The sequence below is a fragment of the Orycteropus afer genome, unplaced genomic scaffold (assembly GCF_000298275.1).
Source record: "Orycteropus afer afer isolate SDZICR_OR568_19922 unplaced genomic scaffold, OryAfe1.0 scaffold00132, whole genome shotgun sequence".
Classification (NCBI taxonomy): Eukaryota; Metazoa; Chordata; class Mammalia; order Tubulidentata; family Orycteropodidae; genus Orycteropus; species Orycteropus afer.
Genome location: NW_006921719.1, coordinates 1,457,652 through 1,479,752, shown reverse-complemented (window position 1 = coordinate 1,479,752; position 22,101 = coordinate 1,457,652). Strand labels below are relative to the sequence as shown.

Genomic DNA, 22,101 nt, shown 5'->3' with positions numbered 1-22,101 from the left:
GACATGAGACAAAGTATATGTGAACTGCTGTATGAAAAGTGAATTTACTCTGTAAATCTTCACCCAAATCAAAATAAAATTTTAAAAAAAAGCAGGTAAGCAGCCTCCTCCCTGGGTGAGACAAAAGTGCTTGGCTGCTAACTGAAAGGTTGAAGGTTTGAGTCTCACCGAGGTGGCTCAGAAGAAATCCTGGCAGTCTGCTTCCAAAAAAAAAACAGCCATTGGAAACCCTTTGGAGCACAGTTCTACTTTGACACACATGTGGTCACCATGAGTCAGAGTTGACACCACAGCAACTGGTTTTTTGGTTTTACAGGACCCTGCTTTCTCAAAGCCCCTTTCTTCCTAAGCATGTAAGGATCCTTTCTATTCAGCTGAAGACCCTACCTCTGCAGGTGAGGAGAGCCTTTATGCCAGGTGAGTTACTTTTTTATACAGGTGAAATCCCTTACTACCCAGGTGAGGCCCCTGTCAATGAAGGTGTTCTGTGATACATATCATAGCCAGGTTTTCAATCCTGACTATAAAGCCTTCCAAAAATGCTCCTGTGGTCATAACCCACCTTACCTAAATGTTTAATGGCAAACATGTTAGTGATTATATTTTCAAAGGAATAGACATACTTTTGAGTATAATTTGGTTTTAATTTTTTAAATGTCTTTCCAGAATCTTCAAATATGCAGGCATTAGGGCCTCAGCCTCCCAAGGTTCTGATTCAATAATTGCTATGAGGCTGAGGCATCTGTAATTTTTTTTTTTTTTTAAATTTCTACAAACGATCTGGATTTCTTTTGGCATATTACAGTTGTTTGGAGTACACAGAGACTGTCTTCATTAAATCAAGGATTGTGATGGGGGTCATAGATGGGGTCACGTAGGTGATCATTACTAGCAGATAGTCAAGGGGGGTGAGGGCAGAGCATTTTTCTTGCAAAAGATGGGTCCTGTGACAGCTCCCTGAATGGCTCAGTGCTCTTATGCAGCTTGGTGTTATACATCTTCTGTCCTTTATCACAAGACCCCTTCCTGGTGAGTGTCTCCCTCCTCAACCCACAGTCTCTGGCTCTGACCTGTCCCCATTGCTGGGCCACTCACCGTGATCACTTTGTTTTCTAGATCCGCTCCTCCTGCCAAGCTGAATCCAAGGCCAGCCCCTTCCTCCTTGTGCAAGATGGTCACATGGATGCTGTCTAATTGCTGTAGAAGAAAAAAATGTTGAGTGTGTGTTTCTCTCTGTGTGTGTGTGTGTGTGTGTGTGTGTTTAACATCTTACTGCAACAGTGTGAACAATTCAAAAGATATTTTAAAGTCAGATTGATTTGATCTCAAATCCCAAACTGGCCATGCTTAAACTATGTCACCTCCTCAAACTTCAGTTTCATCATTTATAGAGGAAGGACTATACTTTTAGGATTTATGAGAAGCTGAGAAGAAGTACTTGCATGTATATCAGCAAACATTGTTGTTTTCCTCTCATACTTATTCTGTTCTCACCACACTCCTATAGACTGGCAGTACTAAGAGTCACATTAAAAAACCAAACTCACTGCCATCAAGTCAATTCTGACTCATAGCGACCCCCTTTGGGTTTCTGAGGCGGTAAATCATTACAGAAGTAAATTGCCCAGTCTTCCTTTTGTGAAGTGGCTGGTGGGGTTGAACCACCAACCTTCTGGTTACCAGTCAAATATCTTAGGCACTATACCACCAGAGCTCCTTAAGAATCACATAGTCATGTGGAAACCCAGTGTTTGAGAGAATGCATCTTTACCATCTTTACCATTTCTGACTTTGGTGGGATGAGGTAAAATTGTAGGACTTTGGGCTTACAGAGCCAGGGGGTCAGCACTGTTTTGGAGGAGTCAGTGGCTCCTTCTCTCTCCCTACTCATTCCAGAAAGCCCAGCTGACATCTTGCCTGGACATACACTGATGAACACACACACCACATAGTACATCCAGCCTGACAGCTCTCTGCTTATCTAGAGTCAGAAACTCTCACTCCAGTTGAGAGCTGGAATCTCCAACTGAAATACCCACAGGGGTCAGGAAGATAGCTTCAATGAGAAAAATGGGCAGATGTAAGACACTTGGAGTGATGGGAACTTCAGAGAACACCTCTCCTGCTCAGAAGGGACAGCTGCCACATAGGAATGCAATGCTACCAGATGGTTCCCTTTAAAAAGAGAGAAATTAGAAATCCAGGTTTTGATTCAGGTTTTATAATGTTAGAACAGGGCTTTGATCTAGTTCATTCTGGTTCAACCCCCTACTGAGAATTTGTTTTTTTTCTACCCCAGATACACTGAATTGTAATCTACATTTTCACAAGATCCCCAGGTGTTTCTTACAGATCCCCAGGTGATTCTTAAGTATACATAAGATACTTATCCAGACAATATACTCATGTATGCATAAGAGTCACCTGGGAATCTTGTGAAAATGTGCATTCTGATTCAGTGTATCTGTAGTGGAAATGTTAATTCTTAGCAGAGGGGTCAAACCAGAATAAACCAATTCAAAAGCCTGGTTTATAAATAGATAATAATAATTAAAACAAAACATGCAAACCAAATAAATACATCTGCAGGCCCTTGTGGCTCTCGGGCCACCAGTTTGCACCTTGGCTCTAGGGAATAAATTTAAGTCAAAAAGTTCATTTTCTCAGGTCTCATCACATCACCCAGGTAGTTCTGAGATCCTTTGCTTTGGAGTCCCCAAGACTCAGAGAGAGGAATGTACTTCACCCCCCTGCCCCATCCTAGCACTAGCTCAAATCTCCCAACCTATACTCAAGCATCAGGTTACTTATCCTGTAGGAGACTCTTGTTAAGTTTAAAAGCAACTGCTCTCCAAATAAAACTGTAGGCTCTTGGTTATTGAAGTGACACTTTTGCCTCCATTATTTCACTCAAGCTGAATAAGTGCCTGGGGGTTATGAGCCCAGTGTACAAGTGAGAAGAGCCACAGAGAAGGAAGGGCTCCCAGGGACATCTTGTGTCCATGAAACTTTACCACATCCTTCATGTGAGGATTCCAGCTACCATACCTCTTAGTGTAGAAACAGAGGGTCTCCTTGTGTTTTCACCTCAGCCTGCATGATCCAGGTACAAAAAGCTTGTGTGGATCTAAGAAGCCCAAGGGGTACAAGGCCCATGAGCCTATGCTCTTCTGAGTTTTGGGCCCCAGCTCTGCCCAGCTGCTTCCTCTCCACGCGATTTTGGGTCACGCTCAGAAACCGTATAGGAAGTGAGACTTTCAGAATGACTTTGCTGAAACACCGGAGCCCCTGAGATCTGGGAACAGTCACCTCAGTGTGCCACCAAAATAATAAAAGCACTGGGGTGAGAGCTCTCACAACCCACAGTGTTCACAATCAACAGTGTGTGCTCCCATACCATAGCTCGCTGGAGACTCACATCAGGCTGGCAGGCCAGAGGCAATGGAAATAGCACTAAACCTGCAGACAGAAAACCTAGACTATGTGACCAGACACACTGGTCCCTGAGCCTCACCTTTCTCATTTATAAAATAGTTTAAAAGATGCAATAAGACAATGTGTTGAAAGCCATAAAAAGCAAATATAAGCAAATGAAAACGTAATAAAGAGCTCCCTTCAAATACAAGATCTTAATGTGGCCAAAGGTCATAATCTCTCCCTACCATAGGCAGGACATATCCTAGGTGTGGTGTGAGCTCCTGGAAGCTGCCTCCTTCATACTCAAAGAGCCCAAGGCTACTCAAATTGTTTCCCACTGGCCCCATGGATGTGACCACAGAGCCCATATTCAAGCATTTGTCCCTGGCAAATGCTTACAAAGGAAGTCTACCTTTAATGTCGCTTCATCCAGAACCTTCACTTCCTCTATGAGCTTCTTCAGTTCCTCTGAGCTCAGCAGAGAGATAACAGATTGGCCAGACTGAAGGGAACAGTGGTTGCAGTCATCGGCTTCCTTGGGCTCTGTCAGGCCCTCTGTATATTCTCTCAGCTCTGAAAGGCTTTCATAGGGAAAAACATCACATAGTACAAACACAAATATTAACAAAAACTCATATTTATTGCAAAATTATTCTTGGAATGGTGCTCAGCACTTAAGTGTTTTCTATTATTTGATGCCCAAACCTCCAAGTAGATACTAACATCCATCTACTATGGAAATGAGAAACTGGGGCTTAGAGTGAATAGCTTACCTATGACCACACAGCTATGAAATGCTAAGATTTATAATTCAAAATTACAAATTATTGTGGGTCCAACTCAAAAGTCTGTGTTCTATACCTCAGAACTTCACTACGAAGGGCATCTAATGCTTTGGATACTAATGCCACCAACATTCGTCTGTCCATTTGTTATATTGTAGGGACTAGCTTGCTACTGTGGTGCTGAAAGCTATGCCACTGGTATTTCAAATACCAATAGAGTAAACCCTGGTGGACAGGTTTCATCAGAGCTTCTAGACTAAGATGAGAAAGACTTGGTGACCTACTTCCAAAAATTAGCCAATGAAAACCCTATGGAGAACTGTGAATAGTGTCCAATATTGTGCTGAAGATGAGCTCCTAGGCTGGAAGGCACTCCGAACACATAGTGGCCACAGCAAGGGACTCAAACACACCAACTATTATGAAGATGACTCAGGACTAGGCAATGTTTTGTTCTGCTGTACATGGATCACCATGAGTTGGAGTCAATTCAGTGGCTACTAATAACAAGCACTAATGCCATAGCTTAGTGCCTAAGGCATTTAACTGCTAACCAGAAGGCTGGTGGTTCAAACCCACCAGCCACTCCTCAGAAGGAAGATGGGGCAATCTACTTCCATAGTGAGACTGCCTTGGAAACCCAAGGAGGGGTTGCCATGAGTTGGGTCTGACTTGACAGCACATAACAACAACAACAATGCCATCCAAGCTTGGCATCAAGTGTATACCTTTGCCACTGAGGCAGATGCCCTTTCAGATACACTCTTACCTCTGGCATCTTTCACAGATGTCATCCCCCAGCAACTATAAATGGTGTCCCCTTTGCTTATACCTGGTCTTCTTTTACCTGTAAACTCATCTTGCCACGTCATTGTTATCTGTCATCAAGTCAGCCCCCAACTCACGAAAACCCCATGCACAATGGAATGAAACACTGCCTGGTCCTGCACTGTCCCCACGATCAATTGCAGATTGGACCACTGTGGTCCATCAGGTTTTCACTGACTGAGTTTTGAAGTAGTTTGACAGGTCTTTCTTCCTAGTCCATCTTAGTCTGGAAGCTCTGTTGAAACCTGTTCAGTATCATAGCAACACACAAACCTCCACTGGCACACAGAAAGTGGCTGTGCATAAGATGACTTGACTGGAAATGAAACCTAAATCTCCCACACAGAAGGCAAGAACTCTACCATTGAACAACTGATACCCTCCATCTTGATATAGTAGCTATTTTTTCCAGCTACATTTCATATTTTGCGTGAAAGTGTGGTTTCAGTAATAACAAATTATTCCTCTCTCTCTGATTGATAGGTGTTTAATGCTAAAAGGTGGAGGAAGTCCCCACAGCAATAAATTCTAGTGGTGAATTTCCCAGTTTCAACCATAGAAATGGCTCTCAGTCAAAAAGCATAATCAACTAATGGTGACCCCAAGTCTGCTAGAGTAGAACCACACTCCATATACTGTGACCTTTTGGAAGAAGATCACCCAGTTTGTCTGCTGAGATGCCTCTGGGTAAGTTTGAACCACCAATGTTTTGGCTAGTACTTGAGTGCTTACCCCTTTGCACCACCCAGGGACTCCTCTTAGACTGGACATATAAAAGAACATGTGAAAAAACACACATGTAAAAGAACTAGTGAAGCAATGCTTAACTAAAATATCTGATAATTTTTTTAAAAAAAGATGTATTTTAAAAAATCCACTAAACTCATTGACATCAAATTGATTCCTACTCTGCAACCCTATAAAACAGAGTAGAACTGACCAATAGGGTCTCCAAGGCTATATAAATCCTTATGGAAACAGATTGTCACAGCTCTCTCCCATGGAACAACTGGTGGGGTCAAACTGCAGCTCTTAACCACTGCACCAACAGAGACAGCCTTCAGGTCTGGAACTGACCTCACCCCCAAGACTCAACTTTCAGCCAAACAATAACACCAGGGACGTAAGCACTCCTTAGAACAATCAATCATGCAAGATTAAAAGGGTTGGGAGCTCTGGTAGCATAGTGCCTAAGGCACTTGACTGCTCACCAGAAAGCTGGCAGTTCAAACCTACCAGTCACTCCTCGGAAGGAAGGTTTGGGCAATCCTACTTCCGTAGTGACACTGCCTCAGAAACCCAAGGAGGGGTCGCTATAAGTTGGGGCCGACTCGACGGCAAACAACAACAACAACAACGGTGTAGTGGTTAAAGCATTCAGCTGTTAACCAAAAGGTCAGTGGTTTGAATCCACCAGCTGCTTCACAGGAGAAAGATGAGGCAGTCTGCTTCCAAAAGATTTACAGTCTTGGAAACCCTGTGGGGCAGTTCTACTCTGTCCTATAAGGTCGCTGTGCATTGGAATTGACTCAACAGTAATGGGTTTGTTTTTTCTTGGAAAGCTTAGTAGGTAAAAACGAATAGGAAGGAAGGATGAATAGAAACAGCAGACATAGGGAGGACGTAGGAAGAGTGCTGTTACATTGGCAGAATTGCAATCAATGTCACAAAACAAAATATGTATGAATTGTTAAATGGAAAATCAATTCATTCTGTAAACTTTGACCCAAATCACAATTAAAAAGTTGTTTTTATTTTAAAAAGAAAGATATCTAGGATTATAAAAGAAAGGAAAATGAGAATGACAAAGAAACCCTGGGTGAAGACACTCACTTGAGTGAGAATCCTGTGTCTGAGGCAGATGTTTCAGTAGAAGTATTTGCTGGTGGGTCTTCGTTGGATGATGGCATGGGAGATGCCCCTTCCTTGGGGATACAGGGAGTCTGGCCACAGGAGACTGAAGAAGGAAGGCATAGCAAGGATTTCATGACAGCTGATGACACTTGGCTGCTGATGGAGTAGAGTTTACTGGTCTTTTCGTCTGGTGGCCTCACCTCACAGGACTGAGTTCTGGTCAGAGGGAAGCTCCGTGCCCGTTGGCCTGGCATCTTGACAATGGGGACTTGCGATTCCTCAGTCTGTACTGATAGCAGCCTCAGGAGGGGGTCTGGGTCAGTGGGGAGGGTCTTCTGAGTGGGCTGCAGCCCAGGGGGAGGGGACACAGACACGCCTGGGTCATTGGCCTCTGAGGCCACAGGGGGACCTGGTGGCAGCTGCTCTTTCTCCGACCGCTGTTGCTCAACAGTGGATGGAGGCCCTTGAACAAAAACACCAGAAACCCGTCCTCCCTCTTGCTTTTCAGAAGGTTTTGCTGCCTGTCCAAGTGGGGACTGGAGGCTCAGTCTCTGGGCTCCTCTATCAGGAAGTTGAGAGGAGCCAAAAGTTTCAAAAGAGCTGATTCTCTGCTTGATGGAGGAGGAGGCCCGCAAGTGTAGCCCAGGGTGCTCCCTGGGTGTGGGTGTTGGCTGGGTGGAAGAGGCTGCACTGAGTAGCCTTTTGGGGTCTGGAGCACGATTCCGCAAACCTTTCAAGCTTTGACGAAACCAGGCTGGCTTGGGGGCCACCGGAGGACCCTTCTTCACAGTGCTGTTGTCTGTTGTCTTGTACACTTTGGAAGTACTATTGGCAGTGTCCAGTTTTGATGAGGTGCCATCCGGATGGCCCTGTGTCCTGTCTTCACCCAAGGGAACACTGGGCTGTAGTGGCATGTGGCCATGATTCTCACTCATGATAGGGCTAAATAAGTTTTTGATGCAGTCAGAAATTCTAACCCAAGGGTCTTCAGCTGTAGCGTCAAGGCTATAGTCCATCCGAGCCTGCCTCTTAAGCAGTGGGTGTTTTATTGGGGATGTTTGATGCACTAGGGAGCAGAAACAAGGCAAAAGCTATGATTAAACCTTATGGTGATTTTGTTTCCTAAATTCTAGTTCAAAGTTGAATAGCAGGAAAGACAATAGAGAAGGACATTAGAAGTGGTGGGTCCCTAGTTGGGATATCCCAGGTGCTATTACCTGACTGAAGTGCCAACAAATAGGATAAAAGAACCAGAGGTGAGAGTTAACTTCATAGCATCCTGGAGTTTTAGAGCTGGAAGGGTTTTCAGGGAATTATCTGGCCGAATCTCTGGCATTTTACAATTGCAGAATTCAATGGTCAAGAAGAGTAAAAGGCTGGCTGATGGCGGAGTCAGGGCTAGACCTCAGGTCTCCTCACTCCCCACTTTCACATTCTTCAACTGCATTATAGTAACCTCCCAAGTAACAAAAGCAGTTCTCTTACCTTTTAACTTTTAAGCCAAACCCATTGCCATCAAGTCAATCCCAACTCATATTATGCTATAGGGTAGAGTAGAACTACCCCGTAGGGCTTCCAAGGCTGTAACCTTTACAGAACAGACTGCCACATCTTTCTTCTGCAGAGCTACTGGTGGGTTTGAATCGCCAACCTTTTGGCTAGCAGCTAAGCACTTTAATCACTATGCCAACAAGGTGCCTTTAAAGGGCTTACCAGAAGATTACAAAAGAAAAAAGCTCTATGACAGTGATTCTCAACCTTGGATACACACTGGAATCTGGGGAGCTTTAAAAATATTGGGTCCCAGCTACCCAGAGCAACCGAGTAGTTGATCCTGCGGGCTTGGGACCATAGTCGCAGGGGACATCAAGCTCAATTGGCATAACATACTATACAAAACATTGTTCCACCTCCTACTTTGGCGAGTAGCAACTGGGATCTTAAAAGCTAGCAAGCTGCCATCTAGATGCAACGATGGGTCTCTCCTTGTCAAAAAGAAGAAAATCAAAATTAATGGAAACAATCAGTCCTAGCGACTGGTACACCATCCAATCTGCAACCTATACAACTATAAGACCAGAAGAACTAGATGGTGCCCGGCTACCACTGTCATCCACTTGGAAGGGACGTAGGAGATCCTGCATAGAGAGGGAGAACAATGTGGAACAAAACTCAAAATCATTTGGAGGCAAAAAAAAAGAAGAAGAAGGTGGGGACCAGGTTTGCTGGTTCAATAGAGCCTGGTGGAACCACTGAGACTATGGCCCCTAGCTGCCCTGCAGGTCTAGAATTGAAGCCACACCTGTGGTTTCCAGCCAAACAAAGTACAGGCATGTGAATTAAACATTTACCTCAAGTAGACACAAGCCCTGGAGAGAACAATCATGGGAGAAGGAAGGGCTGCTTATGCACAGGGAGACAGCTCAGGGCGCAGAAGAGTATGGAGGGATGGACACTGGGAAGAGGTAACTATGGGGAGGAAGTGGGAGGGGAGCTGTTGCATTGTGATTTTTTTTGGTTGATGTGAGACAAAGTATATTATGTGAACTGCTGTATGAAAAGTGAATTTACTCTGTAAATCTTCACCCAAATCAAAATAAAATTAAAAAAATATATATATTGGCTCCCACATGCAAGATTATGATTTAAATCACCCAGGGTCCAGCCTGGGCCTTAGGCATTTGAGAAGCTCTACTGGCGACTGTAATATGTATCCTATTCTATGAGGCTGCCAGGACTCACTGGCAACCCTTCACTGCAGGGGGCAGCACCTGAGGGTCTTTCTTGGAGGCCAACATTGAACCCCTGTCCCATCTGAATGGGTAGTGGAGACTGTGCCTTGACTCTCTTTCCCAGAGACAGAGCAAGGCAGCCCTGACCTTGGAACAACCAAGAATCCAAGTCGATGTGTGGCTCTGTCATGGTCCCCAGGTCTGACCTTTCCCTAGTTAAGAGTACGTTGCTCTGGCTATGGATATTGGAAGATGTTCAGTACAGCAATGCAACCCAGTTTAAGAAAGACTGATCTTCTTGTCTTGAACTGCAGAGATATAAAAGAGAAGCTCTGTACCATGCAAGACTTGGATAGTTATCACCCTTTCCAGCCCTTTGGCAAGTGAGTCTGTTCCTGCATTTATAAAATGTTCTGCTTCAAAGGGCTATTGTGAGAACCAGGAGCCAGAGATTCTAAAGGGAAGCCCTTTGTAAACTGGGGTGAGGAGTCCTTGTCAGTAGAAAACCAAGGCATCCTCTAGTGCATTGCTCAACTCTTATTAGGAAGGACCAATCCCTGGAGAACGACATCGTGCTTGGTAAAGTGGAGGGTCAGCGAAAAAGAGGAAGTCCCTCAACGAGGTGGATTGACACAGTGGCTGCACCAGTGGGCTCAAACATAGCAACAATCATGAGGATGGTACGGGACAGGGCAGTGGTTCATTTTGTTGTACTATGAGTCAGAATTGACTCGATGGCACCTAACAACAATAACGAGGGCAGACAGAGTGGAGAAAGAGAAGCCTCCATTAGCTGGGTACCTGCTGTGGGTGAAATGCACCAGACCTTTCTATTCATGATGTCACTTAGCCCTCCAGGAGTTGTTTGTGTGCTTTTTATGTAGCATTCCTCAAACTGACATATGATTTGTAGCCCAAATGTTTATTTCTCTGCCTCTACTGTGAGGTCTTTGATGTCAGATGTTCATTCTCTCTCTCTCCAACACTTGACATAATACCTCCCAAAGCCAACATTCAATATGTGCTTGCTGTGGTTCTATGTGATTTTCCATACCTTGCTCATGAGTGAATTGAGGCTTAGAAGGTAAAGTAAGTTGCCCGAATCACACAGTTAATAAAAGAGTCAGATTTACTATCCTGGTCTTCCTGACTCCAAATCCTATGCCCCTTCTACCAAACCACTAAACATTCAACTCATGTCTTAGCATTTCTGGATGTACCATCTGGACTCATCACCAAGAAAATGCTCTTCATGATTTCCTGACATAGTATTCTCAGACTTGGAAATGATGAATGCAACATGCTAGAAGCAGCTTCCCAGGATGGTGGCTGAGAGTAAATTTGGACATCTCCCCAAGGGCTCCATCCTCCAGTTGACTTGCTGGGTTGAACTGTATTCCCATTAAAAGATCACAATCCCCCTATTGCCACCACCATAGCATCACAGACCCCACCATCACAGTCCCTGATAGTACCTCTCTTGTTGTGCGTGCTGCCCACAGCCTCTGGGGATCACTGACTGCTCCTCAGCCTAACCAGCTTGTCAGTGCAGAGCACCTCAGTCCTCAGGCCAAACTCACATTCTTACCTTACCCCTGGACCTTTATCCAGAGGTCTTTGTTCTGGAAGATCTAAATGAACGCCTACCTGGACTGGTTTTCTTTCCTGGCTCACCGTCTGTGGAGGCTGTAGTCTGCAAGGTGGCTCCGGGTCCTGGGCAGCAGGCAAGGGTGCAGGGGGTTCCCCCTGCTGCACCTTCCTGCAGTGGCTGAGGTGGCAGCAGCTCTCTGGCTTCCTGTGGTGTAAACAGGAAGCAAGACCATGTCAAAAACGGTAGCCTTCAGCTGTGAAAAGGCAAGGTGCATTTTGATTGGAGCTGGAGGGCGGATATGAAGCCACTTGTATGAGAAGTTCATTAACAGCATTGTGAAGAAAGTCCTTTCCTTCATGCCCTGCCATGGGGAGTCAGCACCGCCTGGAGGCCCAGAACATCCCTTTACTTCCAACAGCTCATGTTCAGAACACAGGCTTTCACTGTAGGAATATGTGAAGATTCTTGGCTCTTCGTGACGGGGAGAAGAGACTTGGGTGGATGTTGTACAAGAGGCTTTGGTGGGGGGGGGGGTGTTGTTAGGGACTAGCATAGTTTTATTTACATCTGAATCCTGGCAAACTAACCTCCAGGAGGGCACAAGAGAAAAGTCAAAACCAGAGGCAAAGAGAGTTCCATCTAGTCTTTACTAAACTCAGATTGGAACACTCAGAGGAAAATTATATCAATAGAAAATAATGTCAAAGTTGTTATTCAATATTCAGTTAGCATGCTGCAAAGAATGACACATATTTAGCACCTGTGTCATTGCCTGCCTTTGAAACACCCAGAATGCCATTATCAATATAATGCAGAATTGTAGTCAACTCCCCTGAACCTGAATGCAGTCTCAGGGTCCTTCATAAAACCACCTAGAAAAGAGATAGACCAGATACCAAATGGTTGTATAATATTCTGATAGAGCTTGGATTATAATACAGCATGAATCAGATGTTCTTGGAGTCTGGAAGAAGGAGGGAGCTCCAGTTCTATACACAGAGGGGTGGAGAAGGCTTCCCTAGAGAAGTGCTTTTTGTGTAGTTCTTGAATGAAGAGTAAGAATCTTCCAGGCACAGAGGTAGAAGAAGAGCATTTCGGACACATGTGCACACTCACAGAGGCAGGAATAAGCATGATACCTACTCAGAAAGAAAGCATGAGAAGGCAAATATCAGCAAAATCGCCTTCCTATATCTGATCTTCTGCAAGAGACATACTTTCCTGTGCTGTGGTTGATTCCATTTGCATTCAGTTCAGAGGCAGATACAATGATGGGCTTTTTTACAAGGCTGCAGGCTTCCTTCCAGAAAAGGAAGGAAGGAGTAACAAAGCAGCACTGGAGACAAAATAGAAATGCCAGGTGTCCTTGGTCTGAGATTCAATATCTACATTGTCAGGAAGCATTCCCTGGAAATGAAAGATCTTCAAAAGTTAGAAATGTGTTCATAACACATTTACAAGTGTCCCCTACCTCTGCCCAGGTTTGCTATTATAAAACTGAACTTTAGAAGGAGCATTTTGGAATTACAAAGAGATTAACCAACTCAAAGGAATTGTTGGACTTTTGGTGATAGTCCTTTGAAAACCAAAGCATAGCCTAAGACTTAGAAACCTAATATACCAGGTTGATGGTTGATAGTATCCAAGACTCTCATCATACAGAAAAAAATAAAAATGACATATGGCTCAAGTTTGATTGAGCTATAAGATGACATCTGTCTCCCATCCATGGATCATTAACACTTTTATAGTTAACACTTTTATAGGCAGGCACCCTGGGTACTGAGCAAGTAGTCAATGCAACATAGCACTTTGGAACAGACACAAATGTATTTCCTTTTAGTCAACACAACTGATGTTGCATCCTTGTCATAGAAGGCTGTTTTAAACTTGTCACTAAAACAAATTTGGTTTTGCTTGAATTTTTCTCTGAATAGTATTTCCTGGCACTGTGTTTGGTGGATGAAGGGGAGAGAAGAGAACGGAAAGAAAAGGGGAACAGAGATGTGGATAGAAAGACAGACAGACACAGCGAAACCTGTGACAGGCAGAACTTGACATCACTGCCTTGTTATTCCAAGTCTTGGAAGTTTTCCACCTTTGACAAGGTGCAGTCTTACCACTTTTCTATTGCTCCTTTTAGTAGAAAATATTTTATTTTCCACCCTTGCCCAGGTTCCAGCTTTCACAGGTTTGCTACAGATAGGTAGACAGACAGGTAGATAGGTGGAGAAAGAGAGTGATTGACTGATCTTACAGCATGGTAATACATTGCATTCAAGGAGAAAAATGCCCAATGAGCAATTCCCAGGAATGGCCAAGGAAATTTTAAAACAGTGATGTCAAGCAAACTGCTTCCTTTTTTCTGTTGCGCAGAATCCTTTGTGACCTTGAGTGCCCAGTACAAGTATCTTGTGTAGGTTGTGCTTTCTAGAAAACACAGTAGGAGAAAGGTCCATTGGCCACGTGGGCTAAAACCTATGGGCAGAAGAGAGCAGCTTCTGCACAGCCTTGGAGCAGCAGTGGTTAACTGATGCAAGAGAATTAGTGGATTCAGACAGGGCAGGTGCTAAAATGAGGCAAAGCTGCATGTGAGGAAGATCTGCTGTATAGATGTTCCTTGCCTGACCTTCCCAGTAGAAACCCCACTTCCTCCTCTAGCCCCTCACTTTGGGATATACCCTACCCTATATATGGCTCAGCTTGGCTGGGCAGCACACATTCATCACCCATGAGTGAAGGCCCATGGGCTGGATCGACATGTACTGGCAACTCCACTCCCTCTTTTCTGGGTCTTAGCTGGGCTTCTCAGCCTGCTCAGTCCTAATTTGCACTTCTGGACTCAAAGGTCTTGGGCTCTGGGGAGAATGAAATCTTTGCTTAAAGAAGGAAGGAGGAGTAGATCCACCTCCACACCTCCATCACGTGTTGCTAAACTAGCCACATCCTGCCTGCTCTTTGCACAACTGCACTTCCTTTTTATTAACCTGGCTTCCTCTTTCCCTCACTTCGCTTTCACCCGTCTGCACTCAGTAGCCCCCACCCCCAACTACCTACCACTACTCTTACAGATTGTTAGAGGGAATTTCCAGAGGCTCAAAAACCTACCTGCCCAGTAAAGCAGGTGCTGAGGTAAGGGTGTGAAATGCAGTCTACAGCAGTGGTTAACAGAGAGGGATTTGAGCCCAAACAAACAAAAAAATCCAATTCATTGCTGTCAGGTCAATTCTGACTCATGGTGACCCCATGCGGTACAGAGCAGAATTGTTCCATAAGGTTTTCTCAGCTGTAATCTTAATGAAAGCAGATTGCCAGGCCTTTTTTCTATGTAGCCTTTACTTTAGGCCAACTTGTGTCACCAATCTCTAGGTTAGCAGCCAATGGAAAACTGCTTGCACAGCCCAGGCTCCAATTTGAGACCAAAACTGAAAACCAAACCCACTGCTGTTGAGAAAAACTGAATAGATTCCAACTCATAATGACCCTATAGAACAGGGTAGAACTTCCCCATAGGATTTCCAAGGCTGGAAAGCTTTATGGAAGCAGACCGTGGAGTGGCTGCTAGGTTCAAACGGCCTACCTTTTATTTAGCAGTTTAGTGCTTAACCACTGTGCCACTAGGGTTTCTCTTGATTTGAGACCAGCCTGACTTCAATCCTGCCTTTGCTATCAGTGGTGATGAGAACCTGAGCAAGTTACTTGATTCCCTGTTTGCATAATTCAGACCCTCATCTCCAGGTTGTTGTCAGGATTTACTAGGCACAGTGCCTAGGCATAAAAATTGCTCAAGAGATGGCAACTGCCTGGCCATCAGTCTACATTTCTTTAAGGAGGTGGTATGGGGCTGCTGATACAGAACAATGAGCTCTTTGGGGTAAGACAGAAGGATAATCACAGTCACTAACACTATTGAGCGAGAGTCTATTAGGCACCTGTAAGTGGTTACATATAATCCTCCCCACAGCTCTTTTGGGGACCACTCGACTTAGCTCCAGTTGGCAGATAGGAAACTGAAGTTTACAAGTGTTGGATTTCCCCCAAGTCTACACATTTAAGGAAGTAAGAAGGTAAAGCAAACTGGGAAAGAACAGGAGCCAGTTCCTCACAATAACATCAGCCTACTCACTTAAGAAAGAGAATAGCTCTTGTCCCTTTTTAGGTTCTTGGGTGACACAAATGATCTGCACTTGACTACTAGTCTAAAGTTTGATGGTTCGGATCCATCCAATGATGCCATGAAAGAAAGGCCTGGCAATCTGCTTCCATAAAGATTATTGCCAAGAAAACTCCATGGAGCAGTTCTACTCTGCAACTCATAGGGTTGCCATGAGTCAGGATTGACTCAATGACAAAGGGATTTTTTTTTTTTTTTTAGTTTTACACCATAACTCTCCCAGGACACAGAGTCCTGAAGATCTATGTGCAAAGGGCCATACTACTATCTTCACAAAAGGGACTTTAAATTCCAGTGTGTTGTGAATAGGAATCCAGAAGCCAAAGAGTAGCTCTGGGACTTCAATTTGGATCTGCCAAGCTTCAAAACTCTCTTTCTGTTTTCAGCCCTAAGCTTGAGCTGGAGCTCTTCTCTCTGATATATTAACATAGAGGAAGGGAAATGTTCATTCTGCCACTACTAACAGTGCTGCAAATAAAATATTCAAGAACAACCATGCTTGGTTTAGAAGAACACTCAACCCATCTGACACATGCTCTTACCTGGCCACACATGGGCAAGGAGTGCCCTGAAGGGCATATGGAATTCTCTCTCTCTTCCAGACTCCTCTGAGGGTCACTGTCACTTTTAAAATATTTTCTGGGTGGAGGCTTGGGCTTGGAGGATGTGGGCTTTCTCACCAAAATCTCAAAGGATTTCTTCAGTCTCAGCGGCGGGTGACTGTCCTGGCTCCCTGGGAGAGGCGAGCTCTCCTGGGGCAGTCTGGACACTGCCAAAGGCAGTACTTGGGTTTCTTGTACAAGGTGTAGACTGGCACTGTGTGTGCTGACTTCCAAGTCAAGGGGCTGCTGCTCACTGCCACCACTGCGGGGACTCCCTCCTGGAGAACCAGACATGTAGCTACTGTCGCTGCTGGAACGCACCATGATCTTCTGCGCCCTGCGCTGTGGGGGTGCTGAGTTCTTCTCCCGCTCCTTCTCCAATGTTGGCCGCCCATGCCAGCTGCTTTCCAGCCTTTTGACACCTGCATGTGAAGCACAAAGGAGCCTCTACAGCTGAGCTACGGAAGATGAAAATACCACCACCACCACCTCCTGGCCTTGTTCACGACTATCATGCACACCCAGCTGTCTGCTTCTCACCTGAGCTCATTTTGGATTTGGAGCCTAGTAGCCTTGGGTTTGGTCCCTAACAAGCTGTATGACTATTAAAAAAAAAAAAAAAAAAACTCACTGCCGTTGAGTCGATTCCGACTCATAGTGACCTGTCTTTGGGTTTCTGAGGCAGTATCTCTATGGAAGTGGATTGACCAATCTACCTTCCGAGGAGTGGCTGGTATGACTATAGTGCTTAGGGAAATCATTTTGGCCTTTCTGAGGCTCCATGGGATGGACATGGATATAATCCATCCAGATCATCCATCAAGGAAGGGCCTGCTGTCCCAGATGTGGGGAGCAGCCCATACTAATGACTGACGGAGATGGCCCAGCCATTTATGCCCATCTCTGGACAACTCTAATGGGATATTTTAGCTCCAGAGCTTCAAGGGTTGGCTGAAGCTATTGGGCCTGCATACAATAAAAAACACCATAAATGTTACATATTATATTATGTATATATATATACTCCTCGGAAGGAAGGTTGGGCAATCCTACTTCTGTAGTGATACTGCCTTGGAAACCCAAGGAGGGGTCGCTATGAGTCGGGTTTGACTCGACGGCACATAACAACAACATATTTATTAGATATTACTATTTCTAAACATTTTGTGATTAGAGACTATTGTTGTTAGGTGTCATGGAGTTGATTTTGACTCATAGCAACCCCAGGTAACAAAGTAGAGTTCTCTAGCCTGTATCTTTACAGAATCAGATCACCAGGTCTTTCTTTCATGGAATTGCTGGCTGGGTATGAACCCCCAACCTTTCAGTTAGCAGCCAAGCACTTAACTGTTGTGCCACCAGGCGTCCTTGATTAGAATCTAGGAGTAGCAAACTCAAATGCCTACAGGGCTATTGTGTGAATGGCAACCTGGTAGACAGTAACAGTGAATGGTGGGCCCTATAGAGAACTATAGGAGAGTTCTTGCCCCACTTCAAATGATTCAAGTTCAAGATACCCATAAAATTTTGCACCACCCAACAAAAAAAAATGGACCAAATTTAATTGGTGGGCTTCCAGATTTCAGCTTTTGTCTAGGTACCATGTTTTGATGACTGTTGTTACATAACCTTGAGGTAGAAAGTGAGTTAATGGCTAAACTCTAAGCATTCTGAGAAGGCAAAGATATTTCAAATCAAGGTCTATCATCTCCTTTACCTTCTAGACTCCACTGATTTCTCTCCTTTCCAAATTTGATGTTCTCCACAGCCTGGGCCACAGCTTCTTTGAGTTGTTGTTCAGAGACCTAGAAGACATTAAATCATCTCCTCAAACTAAGAGTGGAAACTCCTAGTTCAGGGACCCTGCATCAGGCTCCAAGTGCTATACTATCTCCCGAGCTAGGCTCCTAGATTCTAGTTTCTTGCTTTCCAATGCTTTCTGCAATTTGCATCATTGGTTCCCCAGTATCTTCAAGCTAACTATAAAGCCTGTCAAAATAGAGGTTCCCAAGGTGGCCCCTCTCGACTCTTCAACCTTCTCCTCATACTTACTGCAAAATTCTAGGCAAACTTAACCACTTTATGGTCTACCTCTGAAGGCTATTCCATTCTTGGCAATGCTGTCATCATATCCTATTCATTATTAATAACCATATCATAAGCATCACCATTACATTGCCAGTGTTGTGACTCATACATCATAAATTGTTTTAGAGTTAAGAGTAGGGAGCTCTGGCAGCGTAGTGCCTAAGGTATCTGACTGGTAACCAGAAGGCTGGCAGTTCAAACCTATCAGCCACTCCTTGGAAGGAAAGTTGGGCAATCTGCTTCTGTAGTGATACTGCCTCGGAAACCCAAGGAGCAGTCACTATGAGTTAGATCCGACTTGATGGCAGTGAGTTGTTTTTTTTGTGTGTGTGTGTGAGTTAAGAGTATGAACTTTAGAGTGAAAACAGACTTGTGTTGACATCCCAGTTTCTCCACTTGCTAGTTATGTATCCTTAGACAAGTTAGTTAACCTTCTAAGTCTCAATTTCTTCTTCTGCCAAATAATAGAAACTACTTCACAGTGAGGATGCAAAGAAAAAAAAAATCATGTAAAATGCTGGGCACAAAGCCTGAAATATGGCAAACTCTCAACAGATGAGAATTACCATCAATAGAAGTCCTGTAAGATAAAAACCATACCTTTTTTCACAGGTGAGGAACCAGAAGCTCTGGGAGGTTGGATGAATTGTCCAAGGTCACCAAAGATAAGTAACAGAGGTGGACATGACCAGACAGTCTGCTACCAAGTCCTAGGCTCTCTCCTCTCTGCCCTGTTCTGTGCCCAGTGGGTCTCCTCTGCCAGAGTACCTTTGCCAACTCTGTTCTGCTGCACAAAACCCTACCTGTCCTTTACGACCTGGCTCCCTTGTCCCATGACCCTCACCTCCTGTGGCTTCTCTTAGTATATACCCCATCCCTCCAGCCAAAATGCAAACTTCTCAAGGTCAGGGACTAAAGCAGATGCTCCAGCTCCTGACTCCTACTCCACTACTTTTTCACCACATTAGTCAAGAGTGCTGCAGTGGTTAAGTGCTCAGCTGCTAACTGAAAGGTCAGTGGTTCAAACCTTCCAGCTGCTCCCTGAGAGAAAGGTGTGACAGTCTGCTTCCATAAAGATTCATGGCCTTAGAAACCTTAAGGGGCAGTTCTACTCTGTCCTACAGTGTCACTATGAATAGGAATCAATTCAATGGCAATGGATGGCGCAGAGGTTAAGCACTCAGCTGCTAACTGAAAGGTTGGCAATTTGAACCCACCAGCTGCTCAACAGGAGAAGGATGTGGCAATCTGTTTCTATAAAGATTACAGTCTTGAAAACTCTATGGGCCAGTTCTACTCTCTCCTATAGGGTTGTTAGGAGTTGAAATGGACTCGATGGTAACAGGTTAGTCAAGAGCAGCAAAAGGTATTAAATAAATTAAGACTTCTTTTGTTTCTTTATTGCCAAGGGATTTAGGCTAATCATTTGCTTACCTTAAGGAAGAAGCCTGCTTTTCCCTAATGTGTTTATCTTTGTTGTTGTTGTTATGTGCCGTCGAGTCAGCATCTTTAGTGCTGGATAATTGAATGACACTGGGTTTAATTCACAATATATACACAAGGTATGTGTTGATCTTCCACATTATTCTTTGTCCTCTTTTCTCTGGAAATTTAGGAGTCAGTTAAGAGTGTGGGATTTGGAATCAAACACATATGGGTCTGAATCCTAGCTTTTCTACTCTGTCCTATAGGGTCACTCTGAGTCAGAATTGAGTGGACAGCAAGGGTCTTTTTTAGCTCCTCCATTGTTAAGTTACTTCTTTCAGTTTTCTTATCTGTGAGGTAAAAGAAATAACTGTAATGACTTCATTGGCTCGTACAACAACTGGATGTGATTGTATATGTCACATCTTTGGAAAATATGTTTGGCCCATAAAAAAACACAAATGTACTGCTGTCGAGTCAGATCTGACTCACAGCGACCCCTCTGTGGGTTTCCGAGGTGATATCACTACAGAAGTAGATTGACCAACCTTTCTTCCAAGGAGTGGCTGATGGGTTTGAACCTCCAGCCTTCTGGTTAGCAGTCAAATCCTTAGGTACTATGCCACCAGAGCTCCCATACTAAAGATTAAATAAATGGTGGTCATGATTATCACCAAGTTCCATGAACTATTATCTCCTATAGTCATGGCTTCAACTCCAAGTCAAGCTCCAACCTGGATCTCTTTTACCAGCCACTATCAGCCCTAAATCTAACTGCCTCCAGTACCTCTCCACCTGAAGATCCCAAAGTCACCTCGGTCTCATTGTATGCCACACTGAGATCATTCTCTTCCCTCCCAAACCTGCTCCTCCTATTCTATTCTCTATTCTGGTGGTACTATCACTCAGTCTTGCAATCTATATATACTACAATCAACCTATTCCCTCCCTCTATGTTACCCAGAGTTAATCAGCCAGTAAAGACTGACTGTTCTTACTAAGTGTTGCTCCTTTCTCTTTATCCTCTTCTCACATCTACTGTTTAGTTATGATCGCCATCTCTTTCCTTCCTCTTTCCAATTTCTCTCACAACCGCCAAGATACAACCACTCCATTCTATCTTCCACAATGTGTCCAAAACCAAACAAACCAAATTCATTGCTATTGACTCATTTCTGACTCATAATTGCTCCCCATTGGGTTTCCAAGGCTGTAAATCTTTATGGAGGCAGACTGCCTCATCTTTCTTCTGCAGAACAGACCACCAACTTTCAGGTTACCAGCCAAATGCCTTAATCACCACACAACAGAGTTCCTTAATGTGTTCATAGTTAAAAAAAAAAAAAAAGCTGAATATGTTACATCTATGGCTATAGGCCTATCCTAGACTATGCACAAAATAAAATACAAACCATTTAGCATTTTGTTTACAACCCTTCACCTTGTAACCCCAATGCCTCACCAGCCCCGGTTCTTAATCACTCTCACCCAGTACTCTACATCCTAGTCACAAAGAACTGACTACTCTCCTTCTGTGAGTCCCTCTCATATTCCATAATGTTGAATTTTGTGTTTCCCTTGCTTGGAATGATCTTCCTCAAGTTCTTTGCCTGGTGAAAACTCACTTTATAAACCTTTCCATTCTGTGTCCCCTTCTAGGTTTCCATATTACTTACCACTTAGTATTGCAACTATTTCTATGTCAGTCTCTCAGAAGAGACCATGAGCTTTTAGAGGGCAAGATTGTGTACTATGAACTCACTTCACTCTGTATCTTCAGTGCCTAGCTCTAGACCTGCACTTAGTGGGTATGTAGCAAAAGATATGTGGATGAATGATGCTTCTGTATCTGTCAGCAGGGTCCCTAGTTCTATATTTTCCTGTCTGGAAGCTATAACCAGCCACAAAAGCTCCCCTTAGTGAATACTGATGTCCTGGAGTGTGTCAGTGGACCTCTACTACAGATAATTTGTTACTGCAGAAACTTGGAACAGGTAATTGGAAACTCAAATCCAAATGTGGCCATTCATTCATTTCTCATTCCAACGTTAGCACTGAAAAAGTGGCCCTGGGAAGGAGAGGATGACCCAGAGGGATGTTACCTGTGGATCTGGATGCCGGCTAACAATGATGGGGATGGAGCCAGGACTGCAGTGACTCAGAATCGCATAGACTTCATTGAGTGTCATGCAGTGCACTGGAGAATCATTGATCTCCACAATTTCATCACCACACCTGCAAAAGCATCATTGGGAAGCCATCAGCAAGCTAATCAATGTGCCATTTCAACTGTCACTCCCCTGAGGGCCCACTCCTAGATGGGCCGTTTGATGAGACTTAAAAATCAAATCAGTACATAACTCCCTAGGCACCTGACTAGAACTCAGAACACACCAGATCACAAAGTGGAGACATTTCCAATCCAGAAGTGAGTCAACATTAACAAAAGTTTGTCTTTAGCCTTCCTTTTCCCTGTTTACAGCCCTTTAACTATGACCAACCAAGACCGAGGGGCTGATGTTGACAGGAAGAGAAAAATGAAATCATGAAATAGCATTCAGCTGAACAATTGTCACAAAACCTTGAACCAATCACTTCCTTCCTT

General features: G+C 44.1%; 1 protein-coding gene across 1 annotated transcript in view; it reads right to left on the bottom strand.

Annotated features, from left to right (window-relative positions):
* The window catches only part of IL16 (interleukin 16), a 140,233-nt gene that overhangs the window by 24,031 nt on the left and 94,101 nt on the right, over positions 1-22,101 (bottom strand). The window contains exons 9-15 of the mRNA XM_007945092.1: positions 21,599-21,731; positions 17,701-17,788; positions 15,924-16,405; positions 11,264-11,411; positions 6,864-7,950; positions 3,830-3,998; positions 1,096-1,197 (exon numbers count right to left, since the gene is read on the bottom strand). Of these exons, the coding sequence (XP_007943283.1) occupies positions 1,096-1,197; positions 3,830-3,998; positions 6,864-7,950; positions 11,264-11,411; positions 15,924-16,405; positions 17,701-17,788; positions 21,599-21,731 (2,209 nt within the window). The remainder of the gene's footprint in view (positions 1-1,095; positions 1,198-3,829; positions 3,999-6,863; positions 7,951-11,263; positions 11,412-15,923; positions 16,406-17,700; positions 17,789-21,598; positions 21,732-22,101) is intronic.